The following is a 23,055-nucleotide window of genomic DNA, read 5'->3' on the forward strand; positions in this document are numbered from 1 at the left end:
TGTTTGCTTCCTCTGTCTTTGTCTGGATTCGTATCGCTGTGAAGCAATGTCTTGTCGGATAAGATTGCATATACGCGGATAAGCTGGTGGACAAAATCTATACTAAGAAAGCCTGAGCTGTGGGCACAACAGAAAAAATGCCTTAGCATTGTTTCTGTTTCTATTATTCAATCCTCTATTCAATCTCATCAATGGGTTCAATAGCGTGAGGCCTCAGGAATGTAACGTCATAACGTTTGTTCCAATTACACTGACAGTCTGATGGAAAATCAAAATAAAATTAAAAATTGCGGGCAACACTCGTGGGCGCCGTCAAGGGGGTGGGGTGGGGGAAACGATGATGCGTTGCCCCCCTGGCTTCTAGTAATGTAGGGTTTTTGAGCAAAGTGTCGTATAATTTCTGTTGTGCCTCTTTCTCCAGCTGTCTGTAGCTCAGGCTTTCTTAACATGGACAATGTCTTGTCGCTTGGTGTCGATAGCCAATTATAATTTACAGCCCATCGTGTCTGATATGTTAGTCATTCACCGAAAGTGGTAATATTTGATCTATCGCAACAGCACGCGCTCTAATCTTCCATATGGACTATTTATCACCTCTATTTGTTCCTTCCAGTGTACCAGAACTTCCGCATGCCGCAGCTTGGCGTCCCTACGGTTCCAGGGGTCATCCGAACGCATTATTCAAGCACGTCAGCGTCAGACTGCAATGCCATCTTAACAAAAGGAACTGCGACTTCTGGAGAAAGATTTTCTAGACTGACTCGGGGGGGGGGGGGGGGGTATAGGCAACTGCCAGAGTGGATATTTCGTCAACTCGTCGGAGCACGCCATTAAACTCAAGGATGAAGGCACTAGTATTTCCAAAGTAATCTAATTGAGTTAGAGAAGTGTGCTGTTATTTTGACTGTCTCACACAATGATACTCGTTGAGTATATGGAATCGAATCCCATCCATGTTCATCACTTGACTGCGCAAAAAAGAACCGTCATTTCATAATCGCTGCTTCATCTCTTGCATTGTTGTACAGTACAGGTTGGGACAAAATTTTACGGAACACGCGAGCGGCGTACTTTTTCTTCGGTGCGACAACCTATATAGCTGCCGCTGGAAGCGGGTGAGTCCACTGTTTCGGAAACGTGGAAGCGTTCGCTGTTAGCGACACACAGGACAGTAGTATTTCCGGTGTCACTTGTGTGCGCTTGGGGGGGAAGCTACCGCTGTGTGTCGCTAACAGCGCACCCTTCCACCCCTCCGAAACAGTAAACTCATCCGCTTCCAGCGGCAGCTAGGGAGTCGCACCGAAGAAAAAGTACGCCGCTCGCGTGATCCGTAAACTTTTGTCCCAGCCTGTACAACAATAATGAGAAGACGGTTAGGAGCAACTTTTATTGTAAACGTTAACAAGACTTTTGCGCAGAGCCTGCACTTCATGAAAGTCTTATTAACTTTCTAAATAAATTAAGCTCCAAACAATCTTTTCATTATCGTTACATTACACAGAAACGCGGATTATTGACATCGCCTTGTCATATTATATTGTGTTGCGATCTTGCATGTCGCTCTTCATCAGTGGACGAGTCAATAACGGGACCGCTATAAAACTTTCAAGGGGCACTGCAACTTCCGCCGCAACTTCATTTCACGTTGCTTTAGTGCTTCGCTGATATGGTATAGTGGGTGCTTTTGCTCCAAATTTTTTATTCAATTACGAAGTTACAATCCAAATCGTACCGACCATTGTTTCCTCTAGCATCACGCCACCATCGCGGATGCGCTCCAAAACTTTTTCGTGACAAACAGTAGCACTAAGCAAAATCATGTTGGTTGCACATAATGCTCGTTGAAATATCAACCTTCGTCTGAGAACAAGTTGCCTTTATGTTTTGGTGCTCCTTTCATCGACTACTTACTTCCTTTATCGTAAATCGTCCCGTATTGTGAAGAGCTGTGAAGTAATTAATTAATACCTTTAGAGCATTTAATACATTCCAAGGTGATTAACTGTAACATAATAACACTTTGTCTTGCAACATGCGCTCAAGAAAAGGTCACTTCTCACCGCTGAGGGGTGCCGTGGTGAGAAACGTCACCCTGCCACCTACGTCGCCGGGCACCGAATGGAACGCAAACTACTAGCCGACGTTTCTTTGTGCGAGTCGTGTGCAAAGAAAGTATACAAGCCTCGGTGCGTAAGAAGGCACCGGGAACACGCATATCGTTCCTCCGAGAGAGCAACAGTTCCAGATGTATGTCTCCGCCAGCGGAGAATGTAGTCCGCACACTGCGAGTAGGCCATACGAGAAAGTCACGACGCCAGGCAGACGCCACAACTTTCGTAAACAATATAATTTTACGTATGCGCTCGACACCATGGGAAGAACACCGTCTCCCACGGGAGTTTCCGCAACATGTTCAGTGTACGAGCAGCGGGCGCGCTACTTTGCTACTCGGGGGCGTGATGTATCCGCCTATTAGCCAATCACAATCACAAGTCTTTAGATTTTAGATTCGGGGTCAGAACTGACCCGTAGGAGTTGACTTGATGGGGCGGGGGATGATGTGTGGGGGAAGGTGCGGTTAGAGACACAAAGAGCTTCGCTTCAGAGAAACGACACTGAGCTCCGAGGGCGAGCAGGAGAGGCCATTTTAAATAAGCCAAGAGAGTAAGTAAGTATAAGTATTATCTGAAAAAAAGGGAAAATAAAAGCAAAGCTTATTTAGTGACTCTAGGTGCGGTAGCCTGCTCTGGATTGGCTGCTCGGTGCACCAAGTGAGGGGAAAAAGGAGGGATGTAAGAGGGACGGGAAGGACGACGGTGATACAAGAGAGGAAGGGGTGCGCAATCCCTCTTGGTCTGGGATTTGGGTAGTCCAAGAGAACGACCCACCACACAAAAACATGCGAGCTACAGCCCTCAGTAGTCTTCGTTGTGCAACCGCCAGGTAGCAAAGCACCAAGAAGCGAGAGGAGGAACACGAGAGGAAGGAGGAACGCGGAAGAGAGGTTCGGAGAACGCTTTCAGCCGCTCGTGGTTAACGGCGCATTGATTTAGTTTCAACGGTGCACTTTAATAAGGCAAACATTTCTTGTGTGCGAGTTCCTCAACAGGAAGAACAGTTTGTAGCGAACATTTTATGGAGTGTTCGGTACGTTTTATAGTTACCTGGATCTTTTCCAAGGGAGGAGGGCAAAGGCGTGCAACCCCTTCACCTCCTTTCCGACGGAGACTACGGACTGTGCGGGTGTTCAGAGGTTCATATCGTTATGACATCCGGCAAAAATCACGACGACCTATGAATAAAGAAGATGGGTAGAAATCCAGCGAATCGGTAGAATGTAGGAATAAAGGAATGTATGAATAAAGAAAGCGTGCACAATTTTCGCAAGTGACCTCGAAGCTTCAGGGGTGGGGCACTGTCCCCCCTTGCCCCCCTCTCGGTACTCCCATGATTGCAACATGGTTGAATCTCCCAGTCACTTTATCAGGCGCTCTCTAAACCGAGAAATCATCAATAAACGCTTTGTCCACAAAGAGAGAAGTGAGAATTACATCGCACACGACAGAAAAGAAAACGTATTTGTCGGCATTCGGTTCGCTGTACTCGTTACCAAGGTGGGACAATGAAGACCCTAATGGCTCTGCAGCTGTGCGGATGTTAAGGGCAAATGGTCAGCGGCTGGACTGACGCCTGGATGAATGTAATTCATACTGTGTCAGACATCTGCGGTCGTTTAGGCGGATACGTCAGAGATGCGTTTGTAACATAGTGTACCGTCAAAGGCCATATATGATGATGGGTTCGCGATTTCTCCCGGTTTTGGAGCAGCTGACATCAGAGATGTCGTAATACACTGTAACAAGGTGTTTACTTAAGGTGAGTGTTTTAAGGCCGAGTAACCTGGACCTGCAACTCTCATTATGAGAGATCAGTTTGATGGGCAGTATGATGGATGGATATGAGAAAGAAAATGTGGAGATGGTGCGGTTTTACAAATGTTGCTTCATATGAGTAGTACTACCTATTGTAAAACTGAGTTTTATTTTCTTCACACGTGTGTCACCTATAGAGCGTAACCAAATTGATATCCTGTCAATTAAACGCTAGGTTTAGTGCCGCGTGGCTACGTTTTGATGTTTGGTCACCTTAAAGCACATATAACGAAGATAACGCCGTTATGACGATGGAATGCTTTGCCTGGCTTAGCAATGTGATAAGCCAAAACGGGAGACGTAATACAAGATAAATATAGATGGTAGCGAAGCTTGCATTGGCCACCACGTCTTCAAGGGCGGCCATGATAAAGACCGTCAGCGCCATCCATCCGTTGCGGGGCAAACTACAAATTCCGTCGTAATGCCGTCACCTGGTACCTCACCATTACGTACGGCGCGTGGCGGGCGCTCGCGCTGCGCGTGCTTTCCATCACGATGTCGAGCCGCGGAATGTCAGAACCGCTGTTGAAAGGAAATCCAAGAGCAAAAACTCAAACAATTTGTAAACCGAGAAGAATCAACACTAGCGACATGCGTGCAACAAAGGACACAGGAGACCAGGTGGGGGCTTGCTTTCTTTTATCACAGGTAAATTCGTCATGCCGTTGTAAACAGTATAAATACCCACATGAGACAATTGATGTTCTGAGGCTGGAACACAGTGACTTTTCAGTGATTTCCATCTTTCATCATAAATACCCACGACAGAATAATGTGCAAATAACCAGTATATGACAGTCCATGTACTGAATAAGCACGAAAGGATAATGTACAAATTCCAGCAAACACAGGTGGGGCCCAGGAGCTTAATGTCCAATGCATGCTGCTATAGCTGTCCTCATGTACATCTCACTCTTTCCACATATCTCTCGTACAAAGAAGGTGGAAGTGAACATATTTGCACTTGAAGATCACATTATATGATATTTGCATTCTGTGTGGTGCTATGTCTGCCCACAGTTTTTGGCACTGTAACGAATGCTATGGGGGAATAAGAAGGCACAAGTCCATTGGCTCATTTTATAAGTCTGTGATACTTTATCTTGCAAAACAGGCACAACAGTATCAGCTTCCAGCAATGACAACCTTGTTCAGTGTGTACACACCCTGCTGATGACTACTTCTACTCTGATTCAGAAGCGCAGGATTCAAAATATAAAATTACGTGCTAGGGATCTATGTACACAGGTATACACTTAATACGTATCAAAGAATAGGCAAACTGCTGAAGATTCGAAATAGAAAATGTATGCTAGGCATCTATGTACACAGGTGTACAAACACTAAACATATAAATAATTAGCACAGACTACTGAACTCTGCATGGCTGTCAATATACAAATAACACAGTAAGGAGCTATGGGCAAAAGTGCACTTTGACAAATCGTATGCTTCACAGGAATGAAAGAATTACAAGAGATCATGTGTAATCTAGGTTACAACTGAAAGCACTGGATAGACAACAGAACCATGCATATCCCTTTGCATGGAAAGAAAACTTCTGGTTACATCACAACAACGTGCACAGATTACGAACTTAGTCTCGCTGCCTGCTGCAGTGCCTTCTGACGTAACGTACTACTTCGTACTTCCTCATTCCTTTCTCGTGCAAACCAGAACAGTCGTGCCCTCAGAAAAAAGTGAAATAGATAATCATACACGGATGAAACACACAAACTCAATGTCTTTGGCACAAGTATGTCCAACGCTTCACACAGCTTGGACCTGACCCCTTGGGAGGTGAGGAATGTCTTAACGTTGGCTTTGAAGGCTTCCTGGCTTCCTCACACGCACCCACAAACGTCGCAAAGGCAGGAAGAGGAACCGACAGTTCCAAAGTCAGTACTGTACACATTCTTGACACTCAAATAAAGCAATAGCTGGCTACTGTCCTGAAATGTGGCATTCCCCCGAGGAATGTCCGAAGTTGGACTTGGTGGTTTGAAATTGAAAAGACGACGATGAGGAAGAAATCGGCTATGAACAGTCACAAAGTTGCGCAGTCAACGTACAGCAAACTCGTAGCTAACAACATGGACAGCGAAAGGAAGCGGAAGAGTACTCGGCTCTGTCTATAATCTTACGTATTACTGGCAGACCGCGCGGGTTGCTCGTTAAAAACATGCATGTTGTATTAGTACAGACATTATTCGCGCCTCCAATTAAATTATTTTTGTTTACCTTCGTAGTTTGCCCCTCAACAACCACGCTGGCATGTGTATCATGAAGAGCGCAGGGTTGCTAACACAGATTTCGTATTTTTTCCCGCCTTCGCTACCGTTTATATTTACCTTGCGTAATACTCCACAATCAATAGCGTCTGACGTCACTTTTAGAGATCCTTTGCTGTTTTCTGGCATAGGGCAGGGTTCCTACAGTTATACCCGACTCTCTAACGCTTGCACATTTTACTTTGAAGCCTCTGGTGCACGAACAGGCGTCATAATAGCGGTTTGATTCAATCACGTCTATATTCACCGTTTTCCAGTGGACGCCGCCATATTCAAAGCGCAGCGCCGTCTAGCCGCGAGAGCACGTTCAAAACTGTTTACTGCTCATGCCAGAGAGAAGGAAGGCACACGTGTCGTGTGCTTCGTCCCTGACATCGCTTTCCTCCTTGCTGGAGTGTGCTGGGAGCGAAAGCGCTGGGTGTGAGGCTGGCTGGAAAACGGTGTATACATAGTTGCACAGAATCTTGCTATGCGCGTTCTGATGCACGCACAGAAACTTCCAGTCAGATGTTAACCAATTGATATCTAACATGGCTCGAAACGCTGATTCACTCATCAAGCAGTTGTATAATCAGGAAGTTGTATCACTGTTGTATGCAATGAAATAAAAGGAGATGAAGTTGTTGAGTCTGGCATGACGATAACGCAATCGAAAAACTCAAGTGGTAAGGTTTTTACTCCGACTTGGCCAATTCCCGAACATTTTATGTTCGGATTACATCTTCACCTGGACACCGAACGCAAGCCTTCAATTTCTGAACTCTTCGGGTGAAATCCGGACAGGTGGCAACCCTAGCTGACGCGCTCACGTATACTGCTGTTATCCCACAGCTCTGATGTACGCGGCAATTGTCGAATAGAGTGGTACGCGGACATGAGCACACGCAGGTGACATGTGCATGCAGTTCTTCAAATGAAACAGCACTCCATTTGTTTTATATCTTCGCTTCTGCCGTACTGAGTTTCCGCACGAAAACTCGGAGATATTTACATGTATTCGGTTTGGAAGAGACATCGCGGCAAAACTCACTGGCGCTCAATGTGGCGAGTAAACTCAGCATGAGCAGTGATGCTATATTAAAAAAAAGTATATTGAGAAAAAAAAGTTTTGAGCATCGAAATATACATTTTGGGTAATGTGACCATAGTCAGTCAAATACGATTCACCATTTGACTTCGCCAATACCAAATGCCGTTATTTTTCTTTGATTTTCGATTTGTATTCTTTTTGATTTATGTGTCGTTTGCATTTTGCGCACTGCCGCTCGCGCACATCAGAATACTACAATGTATTCCTCTTTACTGTCTCTTCATCCTTGGAGATATTCAATGGAAAATCTCGCCTGGAAGTCGATGGACATTTGCTTCAATTTCGTTGTTATTGTCGGAGCCGTTGAGGATTGATCATTATATCGTTACCATGCTTCCACGGAGGCAGCTTCGTGGAAAAAAGCGTGCGCAAGCGATCTTTCCTTTCCACGAAGTATTGTGAAAGGAATGGCTTGTTGGCCAGTGCATCATAATGTTCGTGGAAAGATGTGAGGTGTAAGAAGGTCACGTGTTAGTAGAAAACCATAGTTTAGCCGCATCTTTTTCCATTCGGGATCGTTACAGCAAAAAGCTAGGCGAAACACCGTCCCCAGGCAGACTCGTGGCTCAGCGGGACCTGTCCCGCCTAAATCGGGGCATCTGGTGATGTAAATTTTGAGCCACTTTGGAGCCACAAATTATGCTGTTTGAAGCAATTAAGAGCACAGAAGTATGCTCCGTTGGGGCACTTTAGTAGCAGTATATTACCAAGCCTTTGCTTGGGGTATAAGGTGAAATGTCAATAATTCCCCTTCCCACAGGCGCCAGTTGGGAACTGCTGTGTGGCAATTGCTAATTATGAAGTGAAAGAACTTAGTGGGACGGGGTGGCACGCGAGTGTATAGATCTGTGTAGTTTCCCTTTCTTTTCTGAATAACGCAGCCTGGAGTAGCCAGTCCCGAGTGGCTCGAGACTAACATCTCCATTTGTTTTTTCTTTTACATATCAATCAATCAGTTGCGCGCGACACTCGCGTTTGGTTATACCGCGCCTACCTTGGCAGTGCGGAAACAATAAGCTCACATAAGTAGGTACCCTTTTAAATAATGTATTATTACTATTATTATTATAAAAACGAAGAGGGACTAGAAATGTTTCATGCGAATTTCCCAATTTTGCACAAAGAATGCTCTACTTTGCTACTTGTTTTCCTGATGCCCTCCAATTCCTTGCTTCCTCGGTGCAATATTACGGATTTTTATCAGGATGGCGCAAAATAGCTCATTTTGCGCAGAATGGCGCATTCGGTGCGGGAGCAGAATCACTGCACGAATGAACAAACGGAGAGCTGAGTAGGGAATGAGGGCCAGTTCCCACTTGGCGACGCCGTCGTGAGCGGGCGGCGGAAGTAGACGCGTATTTCCCCCGCCCCATCGGAGCGCACAATTTTCGTGTTCCCAACACAGTGGCATTCCATCGTCCAAAGCAGACGAAAAACCAGGGGGCGTGGCCGTTCTGTGCCATTTGTCTATTGGCCGCCAGTGTATCGTTCTCAGTAGCTCTCATCGACGTCGTGAAAGAAGTTCGGCATGGTATTTTTTTCGCTCGACGTCTCTCCCCTCCCCACGCCGCAAATGCGCACCTATTTCCTCCGCCCGCGCACGAAGTCACGTCGGGCGTCGCCAAGTGAGAACTAGCCCTGAGTGAGCATGACTGAGCATGCAGGTAGACGTGTGCGCCGGTGAAACTTTGACTGGCGGCGGCGGCGTCAGCACCACAAACATACACACGTCAGAAACAGCACAAAACCGCAACCTATCGTCATCGCGATCAGTAAATCGGCGAATACGTGCGTGAGTGCGATGTATTTACGTCGTGCCTTTATGTTTATAGTTTCCGTATCCTTAGAAGCAGAGAAAAGTAAACCCGGCTTCACGAGAGGGCTAAAATGCGCGTTTTCGTGTCCGAGAACAGGGACGAAGTGGCTCTCGGCGCGTCGGTTGGAAGCCGGTGGCAGCGGCGGCGCACATGTCTGGCCGTCAGTGTATCCGCGATCATTGCGTTCGTGGGAATAAAGAGTGCATGACGATAATAACAAACGTTTTTTAGCTCTATAGTACAAACAGTATTTAGGAACGATGTTATCGATGCTCTTCCATTATTTGTGGTTAAAGAGACGGTCGCATCAGTTCCAGTCATTTTCGAGACTATATAGTGTCATTTTATTCGTTCTGAACCACTGACTACGGCATCGAAAATACCACACTCTTAAAAAAAGAGTGTACTTCAACTCCTTTTTTTTGCCACATATATAACACATGCTATTGTCACATATAATATATGCTATTGTCGTCGCGGTGGAGTGATCTACTATTTTTGTTACTACTACTTACGTTTATCTGCTTGTTTACGTTTATAGTTAGTTTATCTATAGTTTTTTGGAAGGCGGCCTCTCTATGCCGGAAAGATGTACTTCTGCGCCGCATACCAGAACTGTCACGCTTAGGAAGATTCAGCTGCAGACTGTACTGTTACGTCCGGAGCAGCGTGTCATATGTCCGTATCCGCCACCTGCTTGCTCGTGAGGAATAGCCTGATGTTGTTTCATTGTTTTTTTGTTTTTGCTCGAAGCAACGATAAATGAAGACAAATGTATTAAATAACGCAGTAGATTCCCGAATGCGGAGCACCCTCGTTGTGTTTTCGAATTCGAGATATTTAGAGTGAGGGAGTGGATACGCTATGGATACCACGGTGTTCTTACTGCGGCGCAGGGGCTCGCGACCTTAATAAATGGTGAGCAATCTAAAACAATGACACCAAAAACGGTGCAGAAGGAGTGTTCATCTATACCGTAAACATGCTGCTTCTTTCCGCGCTGGTTATAGTCCTTCCGAGTTTCGTTCGGTGCTGCGGGGACAGTTCAGTTATAACTGAAGACAATAGTGGGCTGGTTGGTGACATCTTTCCTTTTTTTTTTGTCTTTGTGACGCCCTAGCATGCAGTTCACTCATAGTCAGAACTGTAGCAAATCCATCTCAACTTTTCTCAACAGAGTAAGTGGTCCTTTCAGTTACATTCTCGTGCCTCTTTAGTTACCTCACAACACATGCAACATCAAAAACATAGTCGAAAGGAGCGGTGCGCTAAGTGTAAAATGCAGGAGGCGCTACAAATGGGAACACCGTGACAATAGAGAGTTTTAATGCGTGGTACGCTATACCACCTTTGAGTACGTAAGAGATAGCGTTGGTGGTTCTGCGCACGTGCAAAATATAAAGAGAGCTTCCACGCTATCAGAACAACCCCCTTACGTACGCAAAGCAAACCAGCAGTTTTAGCAAACCGTTGGTAACGTTATCGTGCCTATCTGAATCAATCGTGTGTGACTCAGAATCTTATCCACTGATTGGTTCCGGTTGACAGGGTTCGACGCATGGAACGTTATCAACTGCTTGCTAAAACTCTCTAATACTGTTATGCTTGAAAGCGATTCACGTTTTATTTCTTTTGATGTGAGTCTGGGAGGTAAGAAATCAGTCTGTGCAGGGCTGTAATTTCATCACCCGCTTACGCATCACGCCCTTACCCTTATTCGAGCCGTCGGCTCTACGGCTAAGCACCGCTGTTATTAGAGTGTGTTAGTAGACTGTTGCTAACGTCACCGTGAAGCTACCCTACCTACCGGAAACAATGGCAACGTGCATGACTCGGAATGTTGTCCGTCCATTGGGCGCGGTATAGACAGGGTACTTCTAAAGCCACGTTATCAACAGTCTACTCTCTACTGTTTGACAGGCAATAGACAAGCGCGCTTCTCAACAGCTTCTGCTTCTCGGATTAAGCCAGAAGACAATCGTGGGAAGGACAATCGAAACATGGCTCCCGGTGGCTTCCAGCGGTTTATGTCGAACCGCATTTGCCTAGTGATTGCACTGACTGTCGTCTTACTCGTGGGATTCCTGTTCAGTTCTCGCGCCGCTTCATACGGAGCCATGGTCTTCAGCAAGACTCCTATAGGAACGGACTTGTTCGTTGTAAGAAACGTGAGGGCCGACGCACATGCTGCAGCTCATCGTGGTGTATTGAATGCCACGAACACTGGCGCTGTCATTGTAAGTAGTATGGCACCAGGCACAAGTGACAGCTCTGCGATACGAGTGCATCTGGCCACGTCACAGGATGAAAGCTCCAATGCAGTGAAAGACTGTCCTCTGGTTCCTCCAAATCTAGGTAAGCTGTATACTGCTGGTTTGGGAACTGCGCTACACTTGCGTGGGGGTTTAGTTCTTTGCGTAACGGAAGTGTATTTTGCTTTCAGCAAGCAGTGCGACGATTTTGTTGGAGGTGTATTTATGCTCCTGGGGTATACATGCCGTTTCCGCCCCTTCCCCTTTGGTGCCAAAACGGCATCCGGTTTCTCAGCCAACACGCCCTGCGCCAACCACTGTGCAGATCGTTTACAGTTATCGCTGCTTATTTGAGGAGAGAGAGAGAGGGGGTCGTATACGCCTTTTTGTGGCAATTCAGATTGACACAAAGGGGGGGGGGGTGATGGCAGGATAGGCTCGCCGTTGTTGGCCACACAGAAGTGGGCGTCGTCACGACTATAACAAAAAAAAAAAAAAAGGAAACGCATAGCAAAACAAAACACAAAGGAAGGACGGACTCCTTGAGAGAGAGCGCTTGGCCCAAATTGCTTCTATAGTGCGAAATCCGAGGTTGTGTGTTAATAATACTTCCGTAAGCAATGACCGCTCGCCCATGCCCCGTATTATTTGGAATCGTTTGAACGCCATCAAGCCATTTGTAAGACATGTCGGAATGTGTAAGAAGACATGTGTAAGAAATGTCACCTGTAGAACACGGAAGCCAAAATGGGTTTGCGTGCTTGCGCTGCGTGATCGTTTACTGAACATTTACTGCAGAGCTCGGAATAACCCGGTTGGCCTGTATGAATAATGTACAAATTTGATTCAGGCTTTTGATTCAGAGTGATTTTGATTGAGAGAGCTACTTTTGCAATGGAGCAGGTAGCACCCATGGTGGGTTGCTGAAAGCTCCAAGGTTTACTTTATTTTATTAATGTAATAACTAACTAACTAATGTACAAATTCATTATTAAACCGTACATTAGCGTATAACGGCATTCGAACCGAAAAATTGTTCCCAAACATTTTCTACAGAGCCCGGAATAAACCAGTGACCTAGATCAGTATGGGAACTATGTGTAAAATATAGCTGTACAAATTCATTATCCAACCGTACATTAGCGTATAACAGCACTTGAACCGAAAAATTGTTTCCGAAACATACTTTGGAAACGGAACATACAAGGCATACAACATTTGTAACAACTGGGCACCACATGCGGGTGTAGGGTGTTCCTGAACGTAATTGCATGCGACCTTTCCTCTGCAGTGACTCGTATGAAAGTGATCACAAATCCACCTCCTATAGAAGAACAGGAAAAAATCTTCACTGACCTCATGCCTGGTGGAAGATACACACCGAAAGAGTGTCGGTCAAGGCATCGAGTAGCCATTATCATACCATACAGAAATCGCAGTGAACACCTGGTGGAGTTTCTCAACTACATGCACTACATGCTGAAGAGGCAACAGCTCGACTACGGCATCTACGTCGTAGAGCAGGTACACCTTTATCAGTTCATCTCAGGAGCTGGTCCTTCTGCAGTAACGAATGTTTGTGCCAGCAACCTATAGAGGAACTTGCGTCGGTATGGCAGATGAGAAATAAGGACACACACACACATACATAAATGGGATGATGATGTGGTGGGTCATTCTCCGCCGTTATGGCGGTACACATTGCGCTTGTGGAAGGGATGAGAAAGTGATGATGATGGAAAGGTGTCCTATTAGAGTTCGCGCATTAGTCCAGTGCTGGAGAGGAACTCAGCAACAGCTCGTAGGCCTTGCATCAGATGTGAGGGGTCCGACCGTGGCCCGAGAAATTTGGCTAAGTCGAACTGGCGCTGATCGACGCGTTGGAGAGCAGTTTCCATGAGGGCGTGCTCGTGATCGTACTGTCCGCAGACCAGGAGGACGTGATGGAGGTCAGCGCGCACACCATGTGGAATAGAGGCTGGACGCGCCGACACCGAGGAGGTGTTTGAAAGCCGGTGTAAAAGCCACATTAAGTCTCATGCGGTGGAAGACTGTGGGAAAGGAACGCGGCATTCGGCGGGGGAGAGTAAGGGACAATGTGGTGCCAACGGAGTAAAGCAGAGTGTGAGTGGTGTTGTCACGTTGCCATTGAGACTACACCATGGGGACAGTGAAGCTTGAGACGAGAAATAAGGATCAGTCATCGTTGTTGCCCGAAGTAGAATGTGGTAAGTAAGTAGGTGGAGGAATTCCAGATGGAAAATAGTTGCGCTGGAAATTAAAATGACGTCGATACAGGCTAACTGGTGAACGAACTCCACAATGAATGTACCCGAGCAATGGGCAGAAGACAGAGAAGGCAAGAAGATCGACAAGAAGAAGACAGAGCGCTTCGTGTTGGTTTTCTCTGCCCATTGCTCAGGTACCTTCATTATGGGGTCGCTAGAAGTTCTTTTGCAAGTTCTTCTGGGGCAGTACACTGTAAACTTTTTCACACCTTTAAAGGTGTGCGCTATGCACATTCAATCTGGCTGCGTAACATTGCATCTCCAGTATGATATTTTACAAAATTCCGAAAGTATTAGTAAAGATCAAGTGTCAGTGCAAATCTTGCTTTCATTATGTCTCGGCTATCGTAGGTACGAGCTAGTGCATATATGCATCGCTATCGATAATCGAGCACGCGCAAGTGTCTACAATACTGTACAATGTTGAGATGTTGCAAGACTAAATTTTTGGAGGACAGACAACACTCGAGGAAAGAAAATTTGTGCGAAACCGTGCTCCATTATGATGTTACCAAAATTACACCTAAAAAGGCGTGCGCCATGCACGCTATTACACCTTTAAAGGTGTGAAAAGATTTAGAGTGTAGGGCAATGAATCATCAGAGTGTTGGGTGATCGAAGCGCCAGATCGGCTTTTCGCCTCTGACTCTGTTACAGCGATGTCGTGGCTGTGGTGCGCTTCTGCAATCCCGCTTCTAACAGGGACACACATGCAGCAACACAAGAATGGTGGTGGTTCGTCCGAAATCTACCTCCCGACACGCACCGGTAAAATGGGTACTGACTGTCTCCCTACTTGGCGCTCGGTTCTTCAAGGATGGTGAATTTTTGGGGAAGTCCCGTAACCGCCGCAACCCTACTTTCCAGCAGACGCAAGCATGGAACACACGAATGCAAAGCAGCTGGTCCTCTCCGCTGTGACGCCTCTCCCATTCTTTCCCCTTTCCATAATTCGCCCCCTCAATACCCCTGTGCGAAGTGATGGGTGCCGAGGGTCCGTATAGGAATGGCACCTCTGCAGGCTCTTCTATCTACAGGGTGTGAGAAGATTTCCAGATACATTTCAAAACGTTATTACAAATCGTACATAAAAACAACCATAATGCAAATTGGCACAGTGCTGTAGATCTCTCAGAAGTTTTATTTGAGCTGACCTTAATATTCTACCGCAGTTCTACCGCTTTGCAGCATGATTGTTAATATGTACGATATTTAATAACGTCTTGAAATGTGTCCGGAAATCTTCTCACACCCTGTATATGCCAAACATTGCTTCTTCCCTTTCGCTTTGAATACGACATTTGTGATATTCTCACGTTTGGCTGTCATGATTTTTTAGTGAAGTGGGGACAAGTTTTCTAACTTTGAAGTTATGAAATGGTTGAGTTATAGATATGAGCTAAAAATAGGGAGGTCAATGGGCACTCAAACTGAAATACAGGCAGCAACATCTGAAAAGGTCATCTTACTTCCTCCGAAGACGTAATGCGGGAACTATACTGGGCTGAAGGTTATAGCACGTATTATAGAGAAATTTTTATAGAAGTCTTGCATATTAAAAAGTTCCTGCTTTAACTGCAGGCAGGGAGCGACCCATTCAACCGGGGCAAGCTACTAAACGTCGGTTTCCTGATCGCCTCGAGATTGTACGACTTTCAGTGTTTCATCTTCCACGATGTGGACATGATCCCCGAGGACGACCGCAATCTTTACACGTGTTCGGATCAGCCAAGACACATGACGGTGGCCGTCAGTAAGTTTAATTACAAGTAAGGCAACCTTCAAAAACAGAGGAGGGTGTGTCTGACGGGGAAATGTGAATGCAGGCTTCCCTACCAGGGATATTTCGGGGGCGGCTGCGCACTTAGCAAGAGTCAGGTGGAGACGATAAATGGCTTCTCGAACGAATATTGGGGATGGGGTGCTGAAGACGACGATCTGGCTTACAGGTAAGGGAGGTAAAGCTCCGTTTTTACCTAATATGTTGCTCTCGTTCAGGTGCCCGCCTGCCGTCGTTACAAACTGCGACCTTTATCCACTGCGCACGAATAGAAGGACTGACCAAAAAGAACTCCGGAATGAAGTTTTATTTAAATGGCAAGATAATCACAGACTTGAAAACAAACAAACGAACACGAACGAACAAACAAAAACTTAGTTACAATAGACGGTCTTAGGAAATCCCAGTGCTCTTTGCGCGTTGCATCCTGGGCGCTTACTGTCATGGGGGAAGGGAAAGTGGTTCGTTACGTTTCTTTTTCGCGGCTTTCGATGACCTTGACATATCGTGGGCCGAGAAATGAGAAATCGAAACAGTTCGTAGACCTTCTTTGGAACAGGTTCCCACAGTTCAAAGCAACGCTCAGCACTCCGAGATTTTCTGAAGTCGTTTATCGAAGTAGTCGTCTCCATTTCGAAACCACGCACTTCAAGAGGAAAAGTTTGAATGAAACATGGTGTATAGCCTTGACAGCAATACGAAAGGAACGGGGATTCACTCCGTTGCGTCGTTCGTGATTTAAGCGCGAAGGAAACAGCAATTTGCGCTTTCCTTCCTCTCTCCCTCTCAAGATACGCGACAACGCGAGGCGGCTTTCCATTGGTCTGTGCAAACGATGACTCACGACGATTGCATGCCATACCCGCACCACCATATACCGTATGTCGCGCCTCTTGGAGAAAGGAAAGCGCAAATTGCGGTTTCCTCCGCGGTAGAAATCACGGCCAAAACATCTTGGACCAACATTGGCTATGTCGGCCCAATATTGGACCCAGATTGGAACAATATTGGCCACCAGCATTGCCAGTATTGGGCCAAGATGTTGTGCTGCTTGGGGGATGACGTAACGAATGAATCCCGTTGCCTTTGAAGGTAACGAGATCATTCCGCGAGGAAAAACTTTAGCACTTTAGCGCTTGTCTAATACCCCTGCCGCACGGGAACGAAAAATGCCTAGTGAGTTAAGTTGCGATGTCATTCGCGCGGTGCCACACGGACAGGTTTAACGGCACATCTCGCAGGCGGCTTACTAAGCATACCACGTGCCTATGCTAGTAAGTGCTAAGTGCTTACGCTATAAGATGTGCCTATACCAATCCACTCAGCTTATACTATAAGTTTTAATGACATGGGCCTAAATGCCATTTTCAGCTTACTGCGTTCGCCACAACTAGAATTGGTCTTAGAAAGTAGCATTTTTACTTAGTGTGCATGCCGCATCGACATCATAGCGTTTAATGTCATAAGAAAATGACGTGTGGCACGACTTCGTAAATAATGTCATTCGGGACCCAAATGCCATGAGAGCCGATAATGTCTTTGTGCGTGTCACTGTGGCTCGGGTGCGCTCTTTGTTGATAGAAGCGGGTGTTTTAACCCCCCCAGAACAATCAACGAATAACTGCCTCGACACGTTCGTTTGAGTCTTTCGAACACCCTAAAATATGTATGCTTTTTTGTATAAAATTTTTGAGTATAAAGGGGCGACGACACCCCCCACGCGGCATTTTCTTTTCTCCACGAACCGTTAGTCTTCCACTTTGATGCCAATACATCTCCACGAACCGAGGCAAAGCGCTGTTGGAGCAAGGCGAAATTCGGAAGTATCGTGAGCTATTATGTGCGCGTGTGGCTTAGGAGGGAAAGGTTACTATTGGGGCCCGCAAAATTGCTTCAAACACCGGCAATGCAAAGGCTTTAGAGTGGTGGACGGGCTCATCAAGTTCCACTTCAGTGAATGAAACGATGTGTCTCCAGTATTTTAAAGCTTTCCAAGGGAGGGAATTCGTAGGATATGCGATGTGCTTTAAATGTCGAGCACAGCGCGGTGTTGGCACTCCTCGAGAATATACGATGGGATGCTGCGCTTCAGTGCGATAGCAATGTGGCAATATCTTAGAACTTGCCTCAGTTGTTGACTGAGGAATAGAAATAGACAAGATATAGGGATAACAAGCGCGCTAAATAGTTAGGGAAAGTCTAGGAAGATGAGTACACAATCTTCTGTGGCTCATCTCTCAACAATACAAACCGAGGCGCAGTGGACCTCTCCCTGTTTGTAAACAAATGACGCCATAGTGTTCGACAGCGCCACCAATTTGGTAGACTTGAACTATACGCTCGAAACTAGGGGCGAACAAGGTCACGCCCGAAAGCCACGTTCTTGAGGGGATTACGATGTCCCTTGAAAGGGACGGGACCTTCGGTCCTACTTTTCTGTCAATAGGAGGCAGCGAACTAGTGCCCATTCATGGAACCCAGCCCTCCCCTTCCTATGTGTTTTGGTTTCAGTCTGTCTACCAATGTCCTGATGACGTTTCTAGGGTAGAGATGTATTGATTGGAAAAAATTCTTTCGGGGTGTCCTGAAAATTTAAGCCATTGCGATGCCACAGTTGTTCGGTAGTTCTGAGCAAGGCTTAAAAGATAATAAAATTAAACAAAAAATTGCTTGCGTCAGTGCAAACAGCGCAGGGTTAACTGTGTGGTTTCGGAGGAGGACTGCTTCGATTGTATCAAAGTTTCAAATTTTTAAGTATTTTACTTTATTTAAATGAAAATACATTCCGGGTACGTCAGTCCTCGTATATTTGTCTGGTTTTCATTCCCTGCTTCCGTTCGGAACCACGGTCATAGACTGAGTCAGGAATACAGGCATTCTTCTTCGCAAATCACAAAGCTGCGTTTTACTGATGTGCTATTCTAGGTAGGCGTATTGCAGATACGGTGCTGCGGATTTCTCGCATATGTTTGGCGGATGACACAATTCGCATGTGTTCGTGGTAACACTCTTAAAAACTAAACTTCACCGCATAGCGCCCTCCTAGCCGGATCCAGGACAATTGCTCACCGGACAATTGCTCACCGGACAGTTGCTCACCGGACAATTGCTCACTGGACAATTGCTCACCACAGAACCGCTGAAGCCGGACAATTGCTCACCGCCGCTTTCACCGCACTTATATGTAACTTTATTTCGCGGTTTTATGTGATGTGATTTTATTTATCGTTTATGGTGCTCATAGACTTGACTTTTTATTTGTTAGTTGAACTTGGATGTACCTCGAAATAAAGTGATCGAAATCCTCATTTCAAAACAAACTACTGTAAATAAATGTTATCTGGCTATACAATGCACAGTTGCGCGCGGGAAACTGCCAACAGCGAACTTAGACTAACCTGGACATAGCGGTGCAAACACTGAACTTGGACAAACCTAATAATAAACTGACCACCGTACTGTTCAGTCGTCTCCGCCCTACTAAGCCTAACGGTAGCTAAAATGTGGCTTTCGTTCGCTAAACCGACTTGGACAGATATAGAAAATTCGTTAATTTTAGTGGTTAAATGATGATGTGATTTTAATCTTCCCCGTCTCGTGCCTTGGAAGATCCTGGTGACGCAGGCATGAGCGTACCGAGGGGGACAAGGTCACTTTGTAAAATTGCGCACTCTTTATTCATAGGTCATGATTATTTTTTCAGAGTCATCATAATATGAACCTGTGAACACCCGCACAGTCCGCAGCGTCCTTCTCCAGGGAAGGAGGTGACGTGGTTGCACGCTTTGCCCCCCTGGAAGCCTTTGCTGCCCCCCCCCCCCCCCCGGGAAATAATCATCTAGGAACGCCCCATGGACGCAGGTCCTGACAAAGATGATTCAGGTGTGCCTTCAAGTGGACGACCTCTCGCCTCACCCTCTTCACTTGTGGATTCCTAGATCTATTTGAAGCAACTTACACAGCTAAAAAAGAAGTTCAGCTAACATAAAAAAGTCAAGCGCCAGAAACGCGAAATAAAATCACAATATAAGTGCGGTGAAAGAGGCGGTGAGCAATTGTCCGGCCTCAGCAGTTTTTGGTGAGCAATTGTCCGGTGAGCAGTTGTCCGGTGAGCAACTGTCCGGTGAGCAATTGTCCGGTGAGCAATTGTCCGCGCCCCCTCCTAGCCAACCATCATCTCGAATGATCTCGTTATCCGCTCTGATTTGTTAAAAACGGGAGGCGTACGTCTTTTTTGTGACACTTATGCTGTTCATAATTGTCACAAAAAGGCGTACGCCTCCCGTTTTCAACAAATTAGGGGACAAAACAATATCATTCCAGCTGATGGTTGGCTAGGAGCGTGCTATGCGGTGAAGTTCATTTTTAAGAGTGTAGTTATATGCAACCGTCAATCATGTCGACATGATCTTGTTGCGCAAATTAGAATAGTGCAAGCGAGTTGGTGTACTGTAGAACGACGTCACATATTTCCTTAAGTTTGAGGAACACACAAGACAACTCTCTTGTTTGTTTGTTTGTAAGGAAAAAAAGAGAGGAGAAATTGAACTCGTCTCGCGACTTGTGCACCCCTGAACACTCTTGTTGTGCGGTAGGAGCTGTAAAATATAAAGAGGCCCGAAAAACTACGTCGTGCATACATTAACTTCTGTTGTGTTTCGAAGAGGAGCGCGTTTATTATGATGACGATGAGTATGAGGATGAGAGGGATGAATTCTGAATTCGTCCCACTCATCCTCATACTCATCGTCATCATAATAAACGCGCTCCATCCATCCATTCTCTCTTATCCCATTCAGTATGAGTAGGATCTTTTCAGCGTCGGACATGTCAGGGTTGGAACGTTTGCATATTGACAATACATCTTCCACGTAGGACATACAGGATTCCTCAGACTGTTGAGTACGGGAAGAAAGCTTGTGCTCCGCGTCGATCTTCCGGAACGCTGGTCTGCCAAAAAGATCGCGCAGACGACCAGAAAATTGTCCCCAGTCCTGGAATTCCACTTCGTGGTTCAGATAAAAGGCGACGTTGTTCAGTTTGCTGTTGTCGTCCCACCTGTTGTGACGACATACGCGGCCAAATTCGTCCAACCAGTCGTCGACGTCTTGGCCGTCGATACCATTGAACGTAGGCGGGTCGCGTTGTCGTACCACCGGAGGGGCCTGCGAGGGGCCTGGGGCAGGCGGAGGGACCAGCGAGGTCGAAGGCTGGTTAGAGCCTCCTGAAGCCGTGCCATTACCAGCAGCAGCCGGCGGAGCGTTAGCCATCGGTGCAATTCGTCGACATCGAAGTTCCAGGTTAGCTGGCTGGGAAGTCAACAGTTAGCAGATATAGTTAAGGAGGGGGAATCGTTCGCACCTCCACCAAGTTGTTGGGTTTCGAAGAGAAGCGCGTTTATTATGATGACGATGAGTATGATGATAAGAGGGATGAATTCTGTCTCACACTTCACGTTTTTTATTGCTGCTGGTAACGATAGAAAGAGCCGATTATATAGGCGCCACCGAACTTCTGAAGATATTAATGTCAAGAAACTTCATAGCTAAGAGTTACGAGAGGATAATGATGTTAATTGCTTCGGAAAATGCTCGTCTCATTCCAGCTACTGGCATTTATCATTGCACTAACTTGTAACACCGTTTTATTCTCTCCCAGGGTCCGCTATCATAAATACAAGATCACAAGGTACTCAAGCGATATTGCAAGGTACACCACACTATCGCATAAACAGGCGGAGCCCAGTCCCGCGAGGTAAGCTTGCCTGGTTCAAACTTTTCTCCAGTTGAAGCAAACTTTTCTGCACGATATACATATCTGTAATGCGCGCGAGCTTAGGCGTAAACTTATTAACGAAACGCATTTTCTTTTCTATAGAATGAAGCTTTTGAATAAGAGAAGCAAACGTTTCAAGACTGACGGTATTAACAGCACGAAGTACACAATTGTAGACCTCGTGTTCAAAAAACTTTACACGTGGATCTACGTGGACTTGCTGTACAAGAAACCGGAGGCATCTTAAAAAGGTTCACTGGTGGAAATCTCCTCTCAATTATTTGTTATCTATTCACTTGCTTTTCAATGCTTTACATCTTGTGAATATATAATAATAATTCGGAGTAGATTTGTGCTTCCTACACCTGCGTGGCTGCATGCTGCACGTGGCGCGAGGTGTTGGACTGCAGATAATCTCGATCGCCTGGGGTACTCGGAAATCTCCGACACGCGGTGGGCGCTGGAAGCAGTCTTTACCTCCCCCCCCCCCCCCACTCACACACACACACACATTGCTACGGACCTCAGCCGGTGAAAAGTGAGTGATCTCATTGTGTGAGTGATTGATGCAAAGCCGTCGAAGCATGCAAGATGTACATGTTCAGTGATCTTCGTTCCTGACAGCAGGCATACCGACCACGGAGGACAATTTTGGATCACTTAATTTAGTTTGTCGTCGTTGAAGTACCCCGCAGGTACTTCATTCATGTCCAAGTACCATGTAGTGTCCATCCATTTGCCTCGTGCGTCGGCTGACGTGATCTTCTCACGTTTCTTTTGGATCGATCCCAAATGGGCTATACCAGGCCGTTCCCGCGTATTTGAGAAAGAAGTCGGCATGGGATCGCAACTCTGCTCTACAAGACGCAATACATCAGCGAATAATATCTTCCAAGGACAATATTTCAATGGAACTACTACAACGCTGAACTTGCAGATCACAGAAATCTTATCCGTATACACAAGTGCTCTGTGCTCACTCCTAGCGGACGCGCCCCGAAGACTCTTTCGGACCGTCCAGAAACTTTTCATCACCAGGCATATATGTGACCTTTCAGATTCTTTGCAGCTGAGAGACAGTCACAATCTGTGTCATCTCATAGGTTCTCTGCTGTCACGTTGGATGCAAGAAGAGCGTCCGAGATTCGAGGAGCTTCTCGTTGCACGAGTGAGCACTCTGAACACCTGGGTTGTCAGTTTGAAGCATATTACTGTGGTGGCGTTCGGAATGTGGAAGCGACTGACAGACATGTGATGTTCTGTATAAGTGTTTTTTTTTTTTCGCGTGGAAAATATTTTCGCGTTTTGATAGGCCACTGGCGCAAAAAGTATTTCGCGGGCATTCAAATTCGCGATCCCGTCAGATCAATTGCGATCCCGTGAACGGCATGCAATCTATTATGGTACAAAGTGGGAAGAAGACTCTCCAACGTCGAACGCTACTCTCTCCGCAAGGACAAATAGCCCCGACCTCTAAGCAGCCTCGGACGGTTACCCTTCTGGTTCCCGTTGTGAGGCCATACGTTCTGCTTTGCTTCGTATACTGCGCCGGTACGCGAGCACCGTCCAAAGCCCGATGGAGAGTTCAGGCGCGTCCCCAACAAAGCTGGACTTGCGACCTAGTATCCTGAAGCCCCTGCAAGGTTCGTGGCTCATGGAAGTGTACACTTCGCTCAAGCAGCGCCCAGCTCTGATGCGATCTGGATTTGAAAAAGTTTGAATTTATTCCCGTAGTATGCAGGTCTGCACAATAATTTGTCAGTGTGATTTAACGTGCCCCCCATACAAACTACATGATCCTGTAATAAATAGGTACTTATCCACTAC

The 23,055-nt window shown here is 46.2% G+C and overlaps 1 protein-coding gene across 1 annotated transcript; it reads left to right on the plus strand.

Annotated features, from left to right (window-relative positions):
* The first annotated feature begins 11,053 nt into the window (after positions 1–11,053).
* LOC135400941 (beta-1,4-N-acetylgalactosaminyltransferase bre-4-like) lies at positions 11,054–23,055 on the plus strand. The gene is made up of 6 exons (XM_064632966.1): positions 11,054–11,488; positions 12,677–12,909; positions 15,255–15,442; positions 15,500–15,622; positions 21,112–21,207; positions 21,331–23,055. Exons 1-6 carry the CDS (start codon positions 11,134–11,136, stop codon positions 21,473–21,475), a joined length of 1,140 nt encoding a protein of 379 aa, XP_064489036.1. The 5' UTR covers positions 11,054–11,133; the 3' UTR covers positions 21,476–23,055.

The sequence above is a fragment of the Ornithodoros turicata genome, chromosome 7 (assembly GCF_037126465.1).
Source record: "Ornithodoros turicata isolate Travis chromosome 7, ASM3712646v1, whole genome shotgun sequence".
Taxonomy (NCBI): domain Eukaryota; kingdom Metazoa; phylum Arthropoda; class Arachnida; order Ixodida; family Argasidae; genus Ornithodoros; species Ornithodoros turicata.

Excerpts from the sequence above, each read along its gene's own strand:
- LOC135400941 (XM_064632966.1), top strand. The coding sequence starts at position 11,134 with ATGGCTCCCGGTGGCTTCCAGCGGTTTATGTCGAACCGCATTTGCCTA. Across the intron at positions 11,489-12,676 it reads TCTGGTTCCTCCAAATCTAG|TGACTCGTATGAAAGTGATC; the intron begins GTAAGCTGTATA and ends TTTCCTCTGCAG. Across the intron at positions 15,443-15,499 it reads GTCAGTAAGTTTAATTACAA|GCTTCCCTACCAGGGATATT; the intron begins GTAAGGCAACCT and ends ATGTGAATGCAG.